Below are 23,613 nucleotides of genomic sequence, written 5' to 3'. Positions count from 1 at the left end.
AAAGGATGGACTTTTCATTCGAGATAGATGGCAAGAAGGTGTTGCTAAGAGGAATGACAAATAAAGGATCGAGAGCAGTCACAATCAAGAAAATAGAGACAATTTTTAAACAGGATTTTGCTCCAGACGCTACAGATCAAAACAAGATAGTCAACACCTCACCACATTCCTTGGATAAGTAGTAGGCTCATCTATTGGCCAAGTATTCCAAGAACACTTTTGCATGTGAGTTGATGGATGGTTATGTACACGATAAAAAATACAAGGTTATTGATGACATCATTTACTTCAATGGGAAGATCTACTTAGAGCCTGACTTGGAACTAAAGGAACTGATGACGGAAGGTTTCTTAGAACCGGGTTTGCATTTGCTTGAGGACAAGCAAATGTTGGGACGAGAGGATTGTAATGTTCCCATTATAAAATAAATAATAAATCAAACTTTTGTAACAAGCCGATTGATTTAATGTATCTCGGACCCATTTTTATTTTTGTTTCTGTAGTTTGTGTCGTTGTCGGCTATCTTTGTACACCTTCGAAAAATTTTCCGACAGGTATTTAAGCATGGCTTGTAGGTTGTAGTTGGTATGTGATTTGGATTATTTCTTTTGTACTGCGAATTCCAGTAGGATTCTCTCTTGTTCGCCATTTCAGAAGTGAAAGATCTTCCCTATTTGGCTCTCCCAGTTTCGATGGGATTCAATCCTCACCCTATACCATCACGTGTTGCACTTCGCTCAGATCTAGCAAATCGGAGCACCATCTTTCAACATATATTGAAGAAATTATTTGTATTCAAGTTTCTAATCTTGTATCTGATCTATTTGTCTTGTGTATGAACGAATTTCGCATTCATTGTTGTAACGTATGGCATCTAGACATTTTCGTACGACTTTCTCTTTACCCGTACGGCTTCCTTACTCCCCTCTAGCATTACTGTACAACCTCCAACATCGTCCCTACTCCCCTCTAGCATTACTGTACAACCTCCAACATCATCCCTACTCCCCTCCAACATTACCGTGCAACCTCCAACATCGTCCCTACTCCCCACCAGCATTACGTACAGCCTCCAGCATTGTCCTTACTCCCCTCCAACATTATCGAACAGCCTCCAGCATCGTCCCTACTACCCTCCAACATTACCATACGGCCTCCAGCATCATCCCTACTCCCCTCCAGTATTACCGTAGGGCCTCTGGCATCATCTCTAACAACCTCCAGCATCGTCCCTACTCCCCTCCAGCATTACCATACGACCTCCAGCATCGTCCCTACTTCCCTTCAACATTACTGAATGGCCTCCAACATCGTCTCGACTCCCCTCCAGTATTATTGTACGGCCCCAATTTTAGTATCCGTACTTCATGTTACATACCAAACAAAAATCAAGAACCATATTCTTGTTTGTTGCATGCACACAGAGGTCAGGAACATTACAAAAGGTTGGTGAAGTCAACGAACTGTGCACAAAGAGTAGAAGCATCTTGAGCTCACTATATCTTATCAATTGCTCTTGTGAAGCCATCCAATACCTCGGAATCATCACATGGGAGGCCCCTTCCACCCAACTGTGCATAACATTTGGGATTTAGAGCGAAGGCTGCCATATGCAGCAGGGCATTCATCATGTTCCACCTCCGCGTCAAAATAGGCGTAATATGCTCCTCATAAAACCCCAACGTAGGATCCTTTGCTGCAACAATTCTCTTTATTTCCCCCAACATGTTGTCAATAACCTCATAGATCCCTCCCAAACTAGGAGTGCCAGTATCAACATATCTAATGACATCTACAATGGGTGTTATGACAAAGAAAATGTATTTGCAAGATGCAAACAAAAGTTAAAATCAAAATTAGAAATTTATGAATTTTAAGACTGTTAGTAGGAAAATCAGCAAACCAGAGAATAACATTAAATTTAAAAATCAGCAACTTACCTCATTACGGACCACCAACTCTTAACAAGGATCCTTTGCTTCATTGTTTTTCCTTCAGAGGACTTAGAATGAGACCATCATCCCCACTTTGGATCCACCACCATCAATTGAAGGGCCTCATACACCTCAATCATCCCCTCCATCAAGATGAAATATGTGCAATACCTATAGCAACAAATATAAATTTAAATTTAAAATATTAATAATTTTAAACATTAATGATTACAAACATCACATATAAGTTTGTAACACTTATAAATATAAAATTTAAATAACTTAAAGTTATAACAAACCAAAAGTAAACTAATAGAGCAAGTGAAGTGTGGTGGTTGCAAATAAACATTTGCACTTCTCTAGCTTCTAGCACCACCTGTTTCACCCATTCAATCTTCCCTATGTCCTTCAATACATTGTATAAGGAATGAACACAACGAGGGGTCCAAAAGATATGCCTATAAGCGCCCTCTATCATCATAGCAGCTAATTTGCACGCAGGTGCAGGATCTGTGCTAACCTATACAAAACTAGACAACCCAACCTCCTCTATGGTATCTCTCAAAATGGTGAACTGGATTTTTGCATCCTTCTTTCCCAAGAAATCTATGGCTTTCGAAAAATAAGAGCTAGCAAGGGATGTGACAATGATATTGATGAGTGGTCGATGTCTAACATTGGTCCACCCATCCATCACAATAGAGCAGCCCGTCCTAACCCAAGTGTGTTTCGTATCCTCAAATAACAAAGTAACCTTTGAGTACTCTTCATCTAGGATGGTGGTTTGTAGCTTATGCTCACCAGGGGGTACAAATGAGGGATTCATGTTCAATATATCTTTCACCATTTTCTTAAAATAAGTGGAACGGGTTGCATGATATGGGGTACCATTAGCAACAAGGAATCTACCAACGAATGCCTCACACTTTTCCTTTGTCTGTGCATTAAACCTACTTTCCACAAAACCCCTCTCACCACTACTCATATTTCTCTTCCCTTAAGACTCAGTAGGGCTGCCACTAGTACCAATGGTGGATGACATATGCCTAGATGATTGTGAGGGAATAGATGGTGATGCCATTGTCAAATTTTGCCCCTCCATTTCAACCTCTAAGTGCAATTTTTGGCATTCTAATCTTTGTTCATCAATCAAGTTAGGACAAGCTTTGACTCCATGACATGTAACATCAAAAAAGTGTTGACTTCACCCTTGTATAGCTGCCCCTAAAATCATCAAGACAAACATGGCAATCCCACACCCTAGTCCCTCTTGAATTCTTTTTATATTTTGGCCTAGGTGTGACATATTGGAGAAGAGGTAGTTTTTTCCTATTGAAAGGACCCTTGACAAAATTCTTCATAATGGTGGAAGGGCATTTAAACAAATAAGATTTAGGATCGGCTCTTTTCCTAGTCCGACTACTAGCAATATCAGCCCCAACAACATTTTCTTCCTCATCAACACCACTACTAGTGCTCCCACTGCTGCTCATTATGTTTTGTTTTGAGATTTAAATATGCAATACAAATATTAGCTAAAACGATGAAAAAAATCAGATTTTTCAAACTGCAAATCTATTTTAAATTTGAAAAAAGGAAGCATAAAGAGTTTCATACTTACTTGGTTCACAAAATGGAAGCTCAAACGCTCAGTCAAGCCGTTGGAAGCAAAAATATCACCTTCTCTTCTTGCAAAATGAAAACTTCAGCAGCTGCAACACAAAATGAAAACCAAACAAATGACAAAACAACTAAAATGTGGTGTCTTTAAACCTTTTAGGGCATTTGGAAGGGTCGGGCCCACATGGGCGCAAGTTGGGAGCCTTAAAATTATTATTTAATGTTCACTTTTTTATCTTATGCATGCAAACAATTAGGGACAGTCAGTTGTACTTGATTTTTTCAGGGGACGTCTAGGTGTCCCCTTTCTATATCATCTCTTTCCCAAGCATCCCCAAGTTTCAAAGACATCCCCTGGTGATTTGCAAATGTTGGGGATGGCTAGGAGATGTCCCATACCCGTCACCTCGTCCCCATCACGAAAACATGGCTCTTTTGGCTGGGGACGCGTCCTTGGGCTACATAGTATTTTTCTTTCTTCCAATTGAATTGGCAGAGGTCCCCTTATTTCTTCTTGAGTGTTCCCGACTGTCAACTACATTCTAGAAAGCCCAAATATGTCACGCTTGGACCATAAGGATGGTGAACCATATAAATATACGTGATCTCTAGTGTTAATGTTCTTGTCCATTCCAAGTTGATGCTTGAAGCTTATCTTCGTCACCTAATATATTCCACATGAAGTCTCCCTCATGATTTGGTGAGTGTATGTCGTACAGTGAAGGTATTTACATGCGCTAATTGTAATGATTATTCCCTTTGTTTCTCACTGTTGCTTCTGTCCATTTCCCATTCCTATCTGCATTTTGGGAATTAGCGACATACTTGTGAATGATGAGTATGGAGACCACAAGCATAAAACTCTATGATTGCAGTTGGTAGCATTGCCTACAGACCAGCTAGATGGCTACGTAGGAGTTTCTTGAAGTCCTCAACCTTATGTTCAGACTTGGATGTGATAATGGATAAAATTCAATCATCCAACTCACGAATGCAATGTATGTGATTGATATTAATAGCCCTCTTCCTTCCCGAGTTCCTTTTTTTCCTCCATCTTTTTTCTTCCCCCTTTAGTCTTATCCCTTCCCCTCATATATATACTTTTTCCTCTATTTTATATTTCTGATTTCAATCATCACGTCTTTTGGTAGTAAAAATTCTATTTTAACATTTATATATTTGTTATATGTAATATTATTTTATTTAGTCTATTTCTTATCATTTATTATTATAGTTATTACTATTTGTATCATTTATAAAATTATATTCATCTATTCATTAAATACTTGTTAACTATATTCTTCTTCTATCATTATTACTATTACGATGAGATAATAATATCATATTTTTATCCATGATTATATAATATCATATTGTGCTATTTATATAATATTATATTATATTAATTAGTATATCAATGTTAATTGAATAATAAATCATATTATAATTTATTTATTCATTTTATTATTTTTATTTTATTTTGTTTTGTTAAATTCTACTAGAGGAAAATAAGGAATATGGCACTTAGATACAAGAGTTGGTAAAAGCACCAGATGAAAGGATTAGATGGAGCATCTAGTTCAATGGCAGAACAAACCAGCGGAAGACAATACATGCTTTGCTTAGTCTACGTTAGATCATTATGATTTTGCTCAGAGTGTGCATGTTTCTTGTTGTGGACATCATTTTTCTTATTTACCCCAGGTGTTTGATGCAAGAGCATCTTGGGTTCATTGGCAATCTTGCATCAACTAAATAGATTTCACTTTGTTTCTAGTGTGTTGATTGTGTGAACGGTCTCGATGTTCGTGTTTGCTTCATCTGCGAGCACACTGCTTCAAATGTGGACCTATCATGGATCCCATGCCTTTGATTGCGGATCTTAATGTTTTGTCACTGGCGAGTTATTTTTTATCCTTTCTCGAGGCATGTTCTTTGTTGGCACTTCGCGTAGAGTGTGGAAATTTTCTTTGGTGAAGTTTGTCTCTTCTTGCAATCTTTTGTGGCTTTGCATGTGGCTTTTTGGATCATGTGTATACCTAATCATAAGCCCAAGACTCTTCATATCATATTTGAGTGGTCGTTGATTCCATTTGGGGCAAGACCTATTCTTTGTAATACGTTTCCTATTTTGTAATTTGTCAACTGACTTATGTGTCTAGATTATTATATAGTAATGTAGACAATGTTTAGAGGTTAGACATTTTGAGAGAACTCTGAGAAGATAAGATTTGGAGGTTAAGCTCTTGAGCATCCCAACTTCTATGTTAAATTTTCATTGTAACTGGAGGCTGCAACCGGGTAGGCATTATGCCCGGCAAATTGTAATCAAACTCCATTGGATCTGCATAAAATCAATTGAATTTTGTTGTTTCCTAAATCTGTGGTATTGTGCTTCCATGTGTTTCTAGTGACTTGGTTTGGAGCATTTCCCTTAAATTCTCCCTACCAAACCTATGCTATCAAATTATTTCCAATTTATTCATAACTTACTCATTTGGACCCCTATCTAAATTCTATCTAATGCAACCTGTTCACTGCTACCATTCGACTACTACATGCTCACTGGTGAACTTTTAAAATTTAGGAGTTCTTGTAAAAAATAAATTGCACCAAAAGTGTCTAGGCTGATTCCACATATCTAAAATGTGTGCTGCTCAACTCTATTCTATCCCTAAAAATTAGGGATTCCTCCTAAAATCTAGGAGACTATCAATCTAGCCATACTAGCTTACAAAGCCCTTATATGTCTCCATAAGCCCAAGAACAAGTCCCATATATAATTAGTTGGCCTATAGGCACTATATAATAGGCCAACCCCAATTGTCAATTGTCCTACCTAAGGAGAGGACATTACAAAAGCAGCCCTCACAATGACATTGTGAATATCTCCGAGCCATTGCCAAGGATAGGATAGTTGTCTAAACAATTGAACAATGTAATGCACATGTAAATCCTAAAGTAAAACCAAGGAGGTTTCTACCTAGAATTTTTCTGGTTCTTCAAGTAAAGCTTAAAGCTCACAAAGAAAAGAATGAAAATAAAATAACAATCTCCAAGATGCCTTCACAATTCCCTTTTTCCTCCTGTTATAGCATCTTCTATATTTTGAGAGCATTTCTAGAAATGAACTTTATGTTATAATTTATAGTTGACATTATAATAAAGTCACTTTATTAATTCAAACTCCCTTTTATTCATGGTGTTGGCCTAGTTAGATGATAAGTTATGACTTAAAGTGGCCCCAATAAACAACTAAAATTGTATTTCAATTTCACTTTAGCTTTTCACCTAGATATTAATTATCACCTTGTAATGTAGCACCTCCAGGAAGCTGGCAAACTTTATTAATTTGAATTTTAATATTACTTATTTTATTTTAGTCACTTTTAATTAAATTGATTAAAATAAAGCAATCCTTTTAATATTTAATTTATTTGGACAATTTCAAAACAATTAATTTAGTTAGTTTATTTCACCAAAGTTTTATGACATTAGATTGTCAATTTGTGTATTTAAACTTCAATGTTGATGTTAGACATGTAGCCTGTTCATTGTTTTTGTTTCAATAGTTTAATGTAATTATATTTTCAGATTTTCTACAAATTATTAAATTATATTAAGAGATAATTTGGCGTCTCCAAGTAGCCTCATTTGTTATTTTGAAAAGCAATTGTACTAGTATTGGTATCAGTATTTGGAGTCTCCAAGCAACCTATCTAGTTGCAACCTTGGTAAAAGCGTTGATATACCTTGTGCCCATGCCCAAGAACTAAAAACTAAACAATTTTGTCAATATTTTGGGCAATTCATGGTCAAATCCCAAAATTCAACTTGTAAAATTTACTCAACCCATGCACTTCCCAAGTTTCCAAAAGTATGAGTATCTTGCAAAATAATCAATATAAAACCCAAAATGCCATGCATAGGGGGTATAAAAGATCACATCCTTTTAAAACACTTATATTGAATACCTAAGACTATTCATCTATCCAAATGTCGCCAATCAGCACGGAAATAGGAGAGGCAACAACATATATCACAGGGTACTAAAACTCGAAAATGATAATATTATTTATATAAACAAGTAACATCTATAGTGAAAGGTTTTGTATTCACAATGTATACTACTTTATCAACAAAAGTACCAAAAGTGGTCAGTTGGAACTTGGATCTTCATCACTGAAAACCTTAATCAACTCAAAAATGGTGGATACAAAGAGAAAAGATTTCACATGCAACGAAGGAGAGATTTTAGTTCATTGTAAAACCAACTTAAAATTATGAAAAGCAAAAATAATAATAGAAATTATACATAGTTAATCTTTCCTATGACTGAGAAAAGGATAAATAATTCCTTGGAAGGAAAATACTTTCAGTTTCAACACAAGCTAATGACCTGTTATGATGAAATTGGACTTCAACCAAGTTAACTAAAAGGGGATAAAAGCAACTAGAGAGAACAAACCTCATATTTAAGACAACCAGTCCACCTAGATAAAATTGACCACCTGCATATGAAGTTTAAAGATTTCAAAGTTAATCAACTTGAATTACCAAAAACATCTCTCTATAAAGAAAGATATTCTGATAGAGACCAAATGACAACAAAAAAACTAACGAATAAATAGATGTAAGCAACTATCCTTTCTGTTATTCCCATTGGTAAGTACTCTATCCTAAGTTCCTAACATCCACCTAAAAACCAATGATCCAATAAAATAAAATAAAATAAACCAATGATCCAACAAATTTTAGGCAAACAAGGATAATGGATGGCAAGGAAGATTTTTAGTGATAGCTATAAATAATAATTAATTTTAGGGGATAGAATGCAAGAAACTCATTCAAATCATATCTAAATTGTCTTAATGTAAAATAGAACATATAATTTAACATTCCTTTACAATAATGTAAGAAAATAGACAAAATGCCTAGCTTAAATTTTTTTAAAGCTTAATCATTATTTTGTAAAGTCAAATCACATTTCTGATTTAAAATTAAATACAACAATACATTATAATAGAACTTTGAGGACACATCCAATGACCATAAGGAAGGCACACATGGTAAAAACTAAAATAATAGACCTAGCAATGCTTGAATAAGTTGTACTTGGCCTTTTGATTTGGACTACACATGCATACAACCACCCACACACCCTCACCCTAGTCCTCACCCACCCACACACACCCTAAATGCACCCTCCTTGACCACATAACCCACTCTCAGCCCCACCTGTGTTCTTCCTCTTCCAAATACCCCTTCCTTACACAACACACACACACACATATTAAACTAGAATTATTGGGTTGAGAAGAAAAATTATTTGGATGTTCATGTTCAAGAAAATTACATTATTTTCTTTGTTTTTTTAATGATAAAGATAAGATAATAAATTTATTAATATCCAACAAGAGAGCACAAGGGTCTAAAGGACTGAAAAACGTACAACAAGGTAATAACCAGCAATGGGAGCACCAAAAGGTGTCTGCGGAAAGAACAAACAAAAAAGAATAGAGAACAAAACAAGAAAAGCCTAGACTCCTCATAGGTGAGAAGTAGTCCAAAACCAAAAGATATGGTCTGGGGTGACGGGGAACCCCAAACCATCTCAGAGAACTACTAGAAATAGGGTGATGTTGTTGAGTGTACCCTTTGCGAGGGCTCATAGATCTGGTGTGAGCCAAAGAAAGGTCAAGCAATTGCTTTGTTCACCAAGTAAGAGACCCTGGAGTGAAGGAGAGGATGAGTTGGTTTGAAGGTTGTCTTGATGAGAATTGAATCTATAAGGTGTGATCACAAAGCCACATGACCTCTTGGGATAGAAGGCAAGACACCACTGATCAGTGTACTTGAAGAATGGAAAAAGGGACCTACACTCTCTGAACAAATAGTAGAACCTACCCTTGATCTCATAGTAGATGGGGCAACAATAAATAAAATACGTCTATATCTCCGCCTCCCTAGAGGTACAAACGGGGCAAGACTTTCATCCTTGTCAATCTATTGTAATAGCCTTCCCGAATATTCTCTTCCATTTTTTTCTCAAACAAATATCAGAATTATAAACAAGAATATATACAATAATATCCAACAAATAATCAGTAAATAATCAGCAACATTAACTAGTAAATAGCCAACAAATACTCTAAAATTCGTTATTGCATTATAAACGAACAATACAATAATAATTCAATTGTATAAACAGAGATAACAGTCAGACCGGATAATTAGAAATAAACTTGAAATGCACTATGAACTCCATCACGAATTCACCATAGAAGATGAATCGAGGCTACGTCTAATCTACACAAGAAGAACCCGAGGTTTTGCATCCTCGAATCCTAAATAGAAGTTGAACTTCCTTTATTTCTCCAAGAGAAATCTCAAATCAAATCAATATCCAAGCTTGCTCAAAATGAACTCCTCATCCTTCTTTTATGCTCAAAATGGTGACCCTTTAGTTTCTTTTTACTATCCTTTCCTCTTTTTCCTTCTTGTCACCTTTACCCAACTTTATAATATTAATTTGAGCCATTTTATAAATTTTCATTAAGCTCCCCTAAGCCAAAATTAATATTTTATGAATTTGACTTAAGAATTCCTAATGTTCCTGAAAAGGGACTTTACAAGTCTTCACTTCTCGAGAATGCTTGTCCTCAAGCAATTGGTACCAAGATCCCATATAAATCTGCAAGTGGCCTTGTACCCCAATCTGAAAATTACTACTACACCTATTTGTTGTGCTACTCTAATTAAAATTGCTCCAAGCCCAAGACTTTATAACAACTCATCATAATTATCAAAAGGTAAAGTACACCTCCTATCAACTCCCAAATCCCAAACCGATCTATCCACCTAATCCTGGGAATAGATGCATATCACCCGTCCATTTTCTCTAGAAATAACCACATCACTATAGTTTGCCTCAACACTTGTGTGCACACATAGGTCCGAAATCCTAGTTCCCGAATCCTACAATCAATATCATTCTCATCATGTAAATAAGTAGCATCTTCCTCCTCCAATTCAAAAAGTTGGTTATCAAATGTGCAATCTGCATCAACCTCAAATAAGGAATTGTTTACCAACTGAAACTGATCCAAAATTTTGTTACTTGATTTCTTGGGGCAGCTATCCAAGTCAAGATCTATTGAATGCTATCCAATTCGTTAATCACTTCCTGGAAAAACTCATGCCTTTCTTTATCCTCATGTTCCGTGGATTGATTATTGACAACAATAAAATTTTCTATTTCATGAAAAGCAACTTGTGTATTATCCATGGCCTCCCAAGCATCCTTAAGTTCCATGTTGAGCTTATTAACCTCAACCTCTTCTTCCCTTAAACAAGCAACATAATTTTCAGCAATCTTTAAGATGTAATTCCCGTGTAAAAGAAAGCATAAAAAAATCTAATTTCAAAGATTCGAAGGCTACTTTAACCCCCTGTAAATCACCAACATAAGAGACTCTTTCAATTCTCATTTGTCTCTTTTCCATTTGTGTCTTCATATGAAGATCCTCAACAATCCTGTGAGTGTCATCATAGCTCACTAAGGCTGCAACAATAATGTTTTCAGCCACTCCCAACTGTTCCTTCAAGAATTGTTCTCATCATTGTTATTCTGAAGAGCATTTTTTGCTAGGTCGTCCAAAATGCTATCATCCTTGAATGTCTTCTTTGTGTGGTCCTTTGAATCGCTATCATATACATGTGAACTGCTGATATACGAAATACTTGATTCATCATATGTCCCAAACTCCCTATTTGATTGTTTTGTGTGTAAAGGGAAGTGTGCTGCTATGCCATTAAATATTCCTCATGACATGAAGTTTTGTAAACTTCTTTACAGACATCCATCATGCTTTCACATTGAGTAGGATTATTGAGAAAAGAATCAATTTCAATCTCTAAATTACCAATGTAAAGTTTTGAATGTTTCATACCTCTGGCAATAGTTGAATTTATGTCATCACCACTAATTGAGTTACTATGTTGGGGCAAAATGGTGAAATTTGTATCATCTACAAAACTGATCTGTATTTCTTTGGTTATGCCATCACCACATACATGATTAGGTTTCCATGTTTGGTGACATGTGAAATAGATCTGCTTGTCATTTGATTCTTGCTCGAATTTGGAGATCCTGCAACTTGTATTCCTGCTGAAATTAGCTCATCTTTGTTGATGTTTAGCGTCAGGAGAAGTAAATCTGAATCTTCCATGATGTTATTACTTGTAATTATATTTCAGAGATATAAGCAACTTTTGTTCTAACTTTGATATTTGTCTTATATTGCAGAGAAGTATCTATGCATCACTGTCTGATATACATGACAGAGACCTATATGTACGTACATGTATTCATACTGATGTATGCATACATGTACATATACATACATCCCTGTTATGTATATATATTGTGACAGTATTTATATGCATTATTGACCAACTTAAGTGGTCAAGATTCACATTACTCTTGATAGACCTTGCTATCAAAACTTTGTATTATGAATCACGATAGATATCACTATCGAACTTTGTATTATTTATGATTGATGATTATAGCTCGGCTTATTGTTATCTTTGGCGGATGTTCAATCGGGATGCTATAACCCGCGTAATATGTATTGCATCTTGTGTCGGGTTTACAAACTGCGACTTGGCACTCATAATGATATGGAGATTACACCTTGTGTTATTGGGCAACAAAATAATAATAATCAAAGAACAGTTATAACATGGCTTCGAAGGGCCATGTCCCTACGTGGCCCAAGGGCCACGTAGAGGCATGACTCTTCAGATTCATGGCTGTTCGGGTGCCAATATATTTGTGTTCCTTCAACTGCAGTGAACATATTACAAAAAAAGGCAATACAAGTACCTGCAGTATTATATTCACATCAGTATATCAATTGCTATTACTATTTCACCACATTTGTTTTACAGAGATACAGTAAAAGCAATCAAAAGCTGAAGAAGGAAGAGTTCCAATACCTGCTACAAATACGTGAAGATAAGTAAAGTTATTCTGCTCATATTGATTCTGAATTATAGAAATATAGTTGTTATTGTTTATCTATCAGAGATCATTTACTTTTAACAATCTTCAATCATAAACTCCTTGAACCTTTCAGTTTTCTACTCAATCAATTTTCTAGAGAACTCATGTACAGTTGGTGATACAATATACTTCTTCCTCCAAGTGACCAACAATTCAGATTAGAACTGTTTGGATATTTCACCTTCATCAAGGATTAAGGATATTGTGGCGTGCATGTAAGCTTTCACATTATCAGGATGATACTCCGTAATTTCAGCCAAGAAGCATTGAAATAATTGATGAATCAAATCATTACTTTCAAGGTCCATCATGATGGAAAACAATCTGACCTTTGTCATAATATCTAAGATCTTGATCACCTTGACAACGGCAGAACTTTTGTCATCATGTAACCAGTGAAAGATTTTCACAAATAGCTACAAAGCTTTCCTCAAAACATCATCATTATAGGCTACCATAGGTGCAGTTATACATGTAATTTTACTGGGACATGAAGCTGCTAAAAGTCTAACATTTGTATTTGGATATTGCATAAACCTTTGCTGAACCAAAGCAATCATTGAGGGTTGTGAGACCCAATTAAGAAGCCTACAATCTGCCTGCTCTACTTTAGATATATATGTTTCCAATTCTTCTAACTTCGACAAAATACCTTATTGGATTTTTGTGGACTTCAGTTGTAAACAAACATACACAGCCAGTTGCCCATTTCCATTTCTTTCTCTAAGTCCCGAAGTTGCTTGCCATTAATGTCTTATTGAGCTATATAGAGAAAACTTTGTCTTTAGGTTTTCCATTATGCCAAATTGAATTTGAACCCCTCCACACTGTGTCAATTCAATAAACAGTTTGCATGAACACTCCTTTGTCTAAGTTTAGCAAAGATTATACAGTACAATAGTAAAACCAATCCCTGTATGTCTTTCTTCCTCCAATAACAATCTGAAAAGAACAATAATATGCCTGATGACTGTGTAACCTTCTCAGCACATCAATCATTATTCTGTTCACTTCCAGAAAACTTCGAATAATAGAACCTTCATGTGGCAATCTGGCTACTATTCTGTTCACTTCCAAAAAACTTTGAATAATAGGACCTTCATGCGGCAATCTGGTTACTATTTGATCTGTTGTTGTTCATTGATTAATCACAGTCCTGAAATCATTTTCAAAAGTCTTTTCTTGTTCTTAACAGTTCAAACATAATAATGTAGAATAGCTTGCATTGGTTAATACTATAATATCCCTAAGGGCTTAATAGCTTAGATATTACTCACACCTGCAAATGTGTATTTGTTGTCAACATTGTTGTATGTCGTGGATGCAATTGTACAAACCCCTAGCCGTTTATAGTTTAGCAATTGAGCCATAACACATCAATTACCTTAACTAATCAAAAGTTTGACATTTTGTCAAACAGTTGGCAAGCAATTCAGTTATCATAATATTTTATCACAATTGAAATTACTAAAATTTTCAATAATAACAATATCAAATCTCTTTCCTTTATTTTCTAAAATAATTGCCACTCACAAGCTAAGTTCTGATATATGAACCAACTTACAATTTATTGCTGCAACAATAACTAATTTTTAGATTAAGAGAAACCTGGTAATACACCTCAAATCACAGCCCGACTTGTTTGTAAACTATACTCCCAGACTGGTGAATAGATGTCAGCAAATTGGTGCTCTTGGCCCCAAAACCATAAATGGCAGATCCACAACAATCTGTTATAAACTTCCTGTGATTGCCAATCAAATTCCCAAGCCAACAGCAACTCCTTGATTGATTCGGTACCAGCTATTATTAAACAACAGCAAGAATACTAACCGCAGGTGGTTAATGGTGTCCCAGCTGCCTCCTACAATCCTTGGATCACCACACACAATGGACTGGGTGAAGTACGTGACCCACAGATGCTTCAACACAGATCAGCAATTCAATCACGTGCCCAGTATTCAGCCGCAATGTCCAGAATATGAAATGGCAGATGTATATTGCAGATGAAGGTTGAGTAATGCCAGATATTTTCCCTCTGAAATTCGATGGGTCTCTTGTAAGTCTCAGGCTTTATTCTCACAACTTCACTTCCAGATTTTGACTCCTTGCAATGTCAATGACTCCTGTAGATCTTTAGCAATAGCATAACTATCCTTCACTTGCTTAGTCAATAATCTCAGCACTAAATCCCTCTTAGACATAGTAATACAGTTGAACGAATTAGAACAAATTGCATACTTCAGCACAACTTGCAATGAAATTACCAAAAACTCAGAATTCTCAGAATTATAAATCCAATCTCCCAGTCACAGAAAATCATAGATAGGAGATATAACCAATGAAACCATTATACATCAGCAATGACTTCAAACAATCTTCAAAAACTCAGTAACCCTTATACATCAACAAGGGCACACAATTCCGAACTCGGGAAAAAGCCAAAAAGTCACAAAAAGAAAATATATATTCAAGTGTGCTTTACCCAATGAAATAAGCTTTCATTTATAATCTTTTGTTAGCCAAAGTTTCCTAAAAAACTTCACTTCAGAAATTGTGGAAGATTCCCAAAACAACTCAACACTAGAAACTTCCCAACATACTTTTTAGAAATATCTCTTAATGTCATTATTATAATAATATAAATATTATTATAATAATGCAACTTAATAATTATTGAATAAATAACAGCTCATGCAATTATTAACCTAATTAACTGCAGGTGACGACCAACTGCCAAGCCACCCACTAACTGCCAAAAATAGCAATTGCCAATAATAGACTTACTAAAAAAAGTATTTTCACAACTAAGACCCCCAAAACACCCTATTAGCTCCGAGGGTCACTATGATGAGCTAATTGCATCAACTATATGGACTTACCGAAAACAGGGACATTACAATCCTCCCTCCTCGGAATTGCTTGTCCTCAAGCAATCCGACATGATACAAAAACCTCCACCGTGATCCCACAAGAAGTGAGTGATGTCCCCGTCTTCAATGAACTAACTGAATGCCAATACCATCATCAAAACCAATAACATGACCTGCAACATAGCATCAAATATCTATGTTGATGATGTAAAAGTTGGAACATCACTAACTGATAAATCCATAGGAGATCTCAACACACTCTCCTTCATTATACCTACCGAATCATCTTGCAGACAATCTAGCTTAGGCTCAAACCAACTCTGAACCTGATGCAAATCCTGAACATGTGAGTCAAATACCAAACAATAAATACTCATCACTATATGAACTCTATCATTAGTATGATCATCTTCATCAACATCCTCAAGTTGTGGTGATGATTCATCCTTAATCACATTAGTGTAAACCCACATACCACGATTCGTTGCTCCCTTTAGCCTCAATGCACAAGTATGACCTTTAAAGAAAGGCCCCTTGCAACAAAAGCAAAGTTGATGCCTCCTCAAATCCTCTCTCGAAGTGACATCAGATCTCCCCACTGACTTACCCTTGTCCTCAACAGCTGGTGTGGATTCCTCATCATCAGGCGGAAGAGCAAAAAATTTCGAAGCAACCTTGCTTCAAGAAGAGGACTCCAAGTCTCGTGCCTTCCACATTGTTACTTATAGAGAAGATGTATCCAATGACTTCACCCGTCCACAGAGTGGCTGAGTCAATCCCTCCATAAATAACATCACTCGTCTGCACTCTGAAAAATCATAAACCATTACTAAAAGCCTCTGGACCTAACTGATGTAACTCTCCAATCCACCAAACTGCTTCAGCTGAGCCAACTCATGGAAGTACACATCCAAATCCTTCCTATCAAATCTCTCGATCAAGAAATCCACGAACTCGTAATAAAAAGTGATCTGACCATATCGCAAAGAAACTAACCCATGGTACCACAAGTCATGGGCAGCTCCATCCAAATGCAACACTCCAAATCTAATAGCGTCCACCTCCAACATAGGATGCAAAGCCAAATATGTGTCAAGCTTATCTCCCAATACCATCAAAGTGCTCTAACATCATCTTACTGGCAACTTGTTATAACTCAGTGTTCTTGTCTTGCATTTTGTCACCACAAAATGTACGTAACAGTTTCGCATTTCTCTGAGCTTATTTCATTATTTAATTGGTTGGTATTGATCAACCAATCGGTACCAATTGATACAATGAATCTTTTTATTGAAGGCCTTCGTCAAGTCTTTTTGTTTTGCTTTCTATCGAGCCTTTGCTTGATTTTTGAAGCCTTCACAGTTCGTTCTTTGCTTTTGAGTTTTTGTTTGCTTGTTTTTGGTCCTTTGGATTTGCTCATGTCATGCCTTTCGTTTTTCCCTTCGATTTGATCTAACCTAGAAGTCAATCGGAGTTGTCAGTCAAGAGATATGGTCATTTTAGTGCCTCAAAAGTGGACATTTTAAGTGCAACAGCACAAATTAAAAATATGATGTTATATTTTCATTTTGACATTCACTTTTTGAAAATATAACATTTTACTCACTTTTTGTTATGTTTTGAAATTACTTTTCATTTAAATTTATAACTTAAAGTGACTATAGTGCACTTTATGTTATAATTTTAAGTTCAGTTACTTTTTAATTTTTCACTTAAAGTGACTATAGAACTATATAGTTACTTTTTAATTTTTTGATTTTTAAATCAAATACTTATATAAATGTCACTTTAATATAATGTTTATGTATTATATTGATTAATATGATGCATAAATGTTATTTTTGACCCATATTGATGACATTTTTATAAAATTAAGTGAAATACATAACTTAAATGCCTCAAAGTGGACTTTTTATGTGCAAATGCATATAAAAATCTATAAAAAGTCAAAACTTTTCATGCTATTGCACCTAAAAATTCACTTTGAGGATACTTTTCATGCCATTACATCAAAAGCTTGTAAAAGTGGACCTTTTTGATGCAATGACATGAAAATTTGAATTTTTATGCTTGTGCATCAAAAAGGTGAGACATTTTAAAATATGTAAGTGATCCAAAAAGTGAGATTTTAGAGTCTTACACATTTTAAAATATGTAATGGGCTTCAAAAAGTGAGATTATATCTCAAGACATATTTTAAAACATGCATTGGACTAAAAAAAGTCCTCTTTTGCCTTCCAACATGTTTTAAAATATATAATGAACATAAAAAGTCCTATTATGTGAAAAAGACATGTTCTTGCTCCAAAAACCTCCTATTTTGATCATAACTTTTAACTTCTACATGGATTTGGATGAAATCAGTTGCATTCAAAACGTTTTGGAGAGGTGATCATTTTGCCCTCATCAAAAATCAGTTTATTGCACCCAAAAATGTGTTCAAAACTCCCAAGCTAGGGCACAATTTTGGAAAAAACTCCATAGATCTTCAAATTTGAAACATGTTTTTGTTTGGAATCAAATTGTTTTGACCTTATTTGCTGATTCCATTACATTGTGATCATTATTTTGGTGTTAAAACACCAAATCGTTTTCACTTGGAGAAACACGTTTTTGCATAGAATGCCCGAAAAATTGGAGTTTTAATTCACTTTTATGTGTTTTAAAACAACTTTTTTGTATTTGGATCCATGTATATCCATTTGGGGAAGTTTTTGCATTCACAACTCAAAAATGACTCAAAAACATGCAGTTTTTGGCCACGTTTTTGCAAAAACGGCCCAGATTTTTGAATAAAAAAATCATGTTTTTGTTCAAAAAGCTAAAAAAATTGCATTTTCAACCCATACATTTGATCAAAAGGGATTGTTTTTGAGTTTTAAATGCATGATATTGTTTTGGGAGACCATTTATTTCACACTTTCATGTCAAATCCGACTATTGAATGTCCATTACATGCAAGTGCGAAAAAAGTCAAAAGGTTGTTTGAAAATCCAGATTTAAGGGAGAATTGGTCTTAAGACTATAAAATTTGTTATTTTAGCTCTTTCTCCTTCATTTTTGACAATTAATCTTCATGTAAGTAGACCTCTTCTTTCATGCATTTTCATTCATGGTTATCTTTGCTGATTTTATGCATGAAATCGTTGAATGGATGCCATTTGTAAGAATCTTTGCCTTAGAATGTGCATTTTTCCTTTAAATAAGAACTTCTCCTTCATTTTGATGTTTTTGGTTCTTCCCCAAGTTCCAAATTCCAATTTTATCTTTGGAGTGCATTGCATCTTGGCATGTTTTAAATTGTTTTCAAAGGTATATTGCTTTTCTTTTGTTTTGGTTTTGTGTTTTTGGTTGCCGGTTTTTCTCCATTTGGAGAAGTTGCAAGTTTTTTCCCAAAAACTTGTTTTTCCTTCATTACATGCGAAAGCGTTATCATTTTTCACATTTCATTTCCATGTCATTACACCTCACATCTCATCCGACAAATGTGATTACATGTTTTTCACCTCATTTGCCATTCACACATGCATGTAATCTCATTTTTCACTTCCACTTTCATCCATCTCATTTTTCGCTTTCATTCGCACGACGCGATTACACGAAATGTCTTACGTGTAATTGCATCTAAAATGTCCAATTTTGACTAAAAGTGACTTTTTGAAAAATCAAAAAGATGTCATTTTCTCCTCTCCATATGCATTCACACCTCCATGAGTAAATACATGTTTCCGTATCTTTCCATACTTTCCATCTTAGCCTTCATCCGCATATGCATGTAAAGCGTATCTTTCACTCACACTTGCATCTCATTTCACCCTCTACCTTCCATTACATGTTGCATTTAAATGTAATCCATTTTCCGTGCAGTGACATCTTGAAAGTCCAAGTCACTTTTTGAAAATTGGCAACCTCCATTTACACGCATTCCCATGCGCCAAGCACTTTACTTCAAAAAAAAAAAGGGGGGGGAGTTAAAGGTGCTGATGGAAAGTTGTTTCGAGTGTACATCCGAACATCATCAAGAAGGTTTTCAAAGTGTCAAAGACTCCAGTTTGTGCTGATCTACAAAGGAGAATTCACGACAACTTGAGCCAGAAAAGATGGATCACATCAAGTTTTCAAATTATAATGGACAATTCATCAAAGAGAGCTAGAGGTTAAAACGCAACACTATGGTTATCAACATGAATGCAACAGTACAAGGTATAGGAACTCCCAATCCTGTTATCATCTAAGATTGTATCGTCAAGTACAAGGCCTTTCAGAATTGTTCTTTTCTCTTCCGTCTTCTTTCTTCTTCTTTCATGTTTGTAGTTGGAGAAGATGCATTACATGAAAAAGCGTAATTACATGTAATGCGAGTTACATGTGTATGTAAAAGATGTAATGTGAGTTGCACGTGTAGTTGCATGTAACCCTATATTTTCTCTTGTAGTTAGACTTGGTCAAAGTTGGTTGAGTTGCTCCCACTTTTTCCTCCCCCTTTTTCTCAACTTCTTTGCCTATATAAAGGAGTGCCCCCTCATTGTAAAAATTATTTTTTGTTGTATGCAAGAAAGCTCTGCCACATTTGTGCAAGCATAACTTTGATTGTGTAGTACGAATTTGGGAAAAAAGTGAATAAAATAAGCAATTGGATTCGAAGCTTTGACTGAAAGCAATTGTGATAGAACAAATTAGAAGCTTTGACTATAATTTGTGCCTATTGTTTTGATTCATGTTATTATTGTGTGTTCAATAAAAGAGCATAGAGAGTTAAGAAAAAATTGAAGCCTGAGCTTTGACCAGGAACAATTGTGAAAATCCATAGCTAGAAGCTTTGTTTGTGGCTTGTATTTTCATCTTAATTCGCAAAATAGTTAGATTGTTCTTACTTTTAGGAGTCTTTGTGCCCTGATTGTAAAACTTTTACCATATAGAAGTACGACCGGACTAAGAGCCAAACCGGTATGTTTTAGCTAGCCTTTGAGTTAGTGAAGATTTATCGGTATCACTGTTTCTAGCTCTTGATAGAAGTGTAGTTAGAGATTTACCTTGCCCATTATTCGCTCTACGAGTAAGTGGATCCTTTCTTGAAAGTTAAGAAGAAAGGATATTAGTAACACCTTGTTTAAGATCTCCCGACTTCTTGCTTACCTTGAGTTGATCCAAGGAACGGTGAGAAGGGGGAGCCTTCCCTTTAAGGTAGGAGAGACTCTGTCTCACACGCTATGGCTGGTCATCCTATTTTGCGACTGAATTTTTACCCAAAACTGTCGATTGCAAAATATCCACGCAACAAGTTTGTCAAGGTCATTGTCTCTCAGGTGCCGACCTTGCTCTGGAATGCTACCATTTCTTAGTCAGGAACTCATAAAAATTCAAATGATCTTTAACAACCTCTAGTAAAGCATCCCACTCCGTAAAGTACACCAGCACGTCATCAGCAAAAGGAGCAGCCTCAGACTCAATACCGACCGCATCCACCTCAAGTCTCAGAGACATAGGCCTCTGCAGCCTATCGTGAGCGCCAATATGTATGTCAGCTCTGTCAACTTATCCACCACGATCATCAACTCGAACACGATCTGAATCTATGTGCCTAACACTATCTTGGGTTATATCCTCAACTTGAGCTATATGAGAAAAAATAGAAACATCTCAAGCTCTCTCCCTATTCAGTCCTCAAGGAAGTGCTATCTGCTGTAGAGTATTAGACAATTGCTACAGTACACCTGTCATCTGATGTTGCTCAGCTGCAATATTCCTAAATGCCTGTAGGGCATCTCTATCAACCTCAGCATCTATGGATCATAGTCCAATGCCAATACAACCACCCGGACTACCGACCAAACCAAACCGAATCTTAGGCTCTCCTTCTCTGGGAGGAGAATTACATCCCCTTTGAGTATAGTGCATACCCAACACAAATATCCTATCACTAGCCATGATAAAAAATAATGGATCAGATACTGACCACTAACAACTTTTCCAAAGCCCAATTCCTGCAGGCTGGCAGGAAACCACTCTAATACCACTGTAAAAACCCCTAGCTAATATAGTTCAACAATTAAGCCTTAACACATCAATTACCTTAACTAATTAGAAGTTTGACATTTTGTCAAACAGTTGGTAAGCAATTCAATTATCATAATATTTTATAACAATTGAAATTACTAAAATTTTGAATAATAATGATATCAAATCTCTTTCCTTTATTTTTTAAAACAATTGCCACTCATAAGCTAAGTTCTAATATATTAACCAACCTGCAATTTATTGCTGCAACAATGACTAATTTTTAGATTAAGAGGAACCTGGTAATACACTTCAAATCACAGCCCGACTTGTTTGCAAACTATTCTCCTAGACTGGTGAATAGATGCCAGCAAATTGGTGCTCTTGACCCCAAAACCATAAACAACAGATCCAGAACAATTTGTTCTAAAATTCCTATTATTGCCGATCAAATTCCCAAGCCAACAACAACTCCTTGACTAATTTGGTACCCTCTGTTATTAAACCACAACAAGAATACTAACCGCAGGTGATTAATGGTGTCCCAGTTGCCTCTTATAATCCTTGGATCACCACACGCAGTGGACTGGGTGAAGTACGTGACCCACATATGCCTCAACACAGATCAGCAATTCAATCACGTACCCAGTATTCAGCCACAATGTCCAAAATATGAAACGGTAGATGTATATTGCAAATGAAGGTTCAGTAATGGCAGATATTTTGCCCAATTGAAATTCAATGGGTCTCTTGTAAGTCTCAGGCTTTATTCATACAAATTCACTTCCAGATTTTGACTCCTTGTAATGTCAATGACTCCTATAGATCTTTAGCAATAGCATAACTATCCTTCACTTGCTTAATCAATAATCTCAGCACTAAATCCCTCTTAAACACAATAATACAGTAGGAGGAAATAGAAGAAATTGCATACTTCAACACAACTTGCAATGAAATTGCTAAAAACTCAGAATTCTTAGAATTATAAATTCAATCTCCCAATCACAGAAAATCATGCATAGGAGATTTAACCGATGAAACCACCATAGATTAGCAGTGACTTCAAACAATCTTCAGAAACTCAGCAACCCTTGTACTTCAACAAGGGCACACAATTCCAAACTCAAGAAAAACCCGAAAGGCACAAAAAGAAAATATATATTCAAGCGTGTTTTTCCCAATAGACTTAGTAAAAATAGTAAGTTCACAATTAAGACCCCCAAAACACTCTGTCAACTCACAAGGATCGCTATGACGAGATATATCAATCAACTGCATGAACTTGCCAAAAAAGGGGACATTACAGCAATCCTCTACTTGTTTAGAATCTTTGTGTAACTTATTCAAAACTAACACAGGAACAATTTTATGACAGTCAATGGACTTGTTGTGTCATTCTGCAATCTAAACTCCCTTCCCAAGTTCTGATTTGGACTATTCTTAATAACAATTAGACTATGCTTTTGTTTGAAATTGGAACTGAATTGCGATGATTGTCTTGATTGGGACAAAACAATAAATCAACAATGCTTCCTTGAAGCTTTGTGATTTCTAGAATGACGTTTTCTCTGCTAAGAGGAATATTCAACTAAACAGATACAAGTCTTCACCAATGTCTCCCCATACTTTCAGCGCTATGCAAAAAATTGGAAATATTTTATACTCTCAAAAAACAATATGGCTCTTATCAATTCCCGAATAATAGTCAAGCTCCGAACTAGTATGTCTTTGCACCATGCCAAGATGTTGCCAACTTTTAGTCTATCCCTTGTAAATTTGTAATTGTTGGTATCCCTTGCAATTTTGTTCAAATTGCTTGTCGAGGTAGCCCTTAGGTGACTCACTTCTCCACTACTTCCCAAGACTCCCACTTTGCATCTTTTTCCGAGTCTCGCTTTATCTTCCTTACTTCCTCCATAAGGGATTTTTGTTATTTCACTGTATTTGGGGCTTTGTTGATTTAGGCTTGATTGGGATATGTTTTAAGCATCTTCACAATGAGAAGTGAGTCCTCGTTTATGTATCTTCTTTCTTCCTCCAACATCCTCATTTCCTTCGAATTCTAATTAATCTGGCTAGATATTCAACTTGGCGAATTCCATCAATCATGAGCCCAAAG

At 35.8% G+C, this 23,613-nt stretch overlaps 1 protein-coding gene across 1 annotated transcript in view; it reads right to left on the bottom strand.

Annotated features, from left to right (window-relative positions):
• The window catches only part of LOC149530903 (uncharacterized), a 266,245-nt gene that overhangs the window by 68,663 nt on the left and 173,969 nt on the right, over positions 1-23,613 (bottom strand). The window contains exon 10 of the mRNA XM_089810481.1: positions 8,023-8,065. Within this exon, the coding sequence (XP_089666607.1) occupies positions 8,023-8,065 (43 nt within the window). The remainder of the gene's footprint in view (positions 1-8,022; positions 8,066-23,613) is intronic.

The sequence above is a fragment of the Cupressus sempervirens genome, chromosome 11, assembly GCF_028749045.1.
Source record: "Cupressus sempervirens isolate cs-2001-9-10 chromosome 11, ASM2874904v1, whole genome shotgun sequence".
NCBI lineage: Eukaryota > Viridiplantae > Streptophyta > Pinopsida > Cupressales > Cupressaceae > Cupressus > Cupressus sempervirens.
Note: the sequence above shows the minus strand (reverse complement) of the source record. Positions and strands in the feature narration are given on the sequence as shown.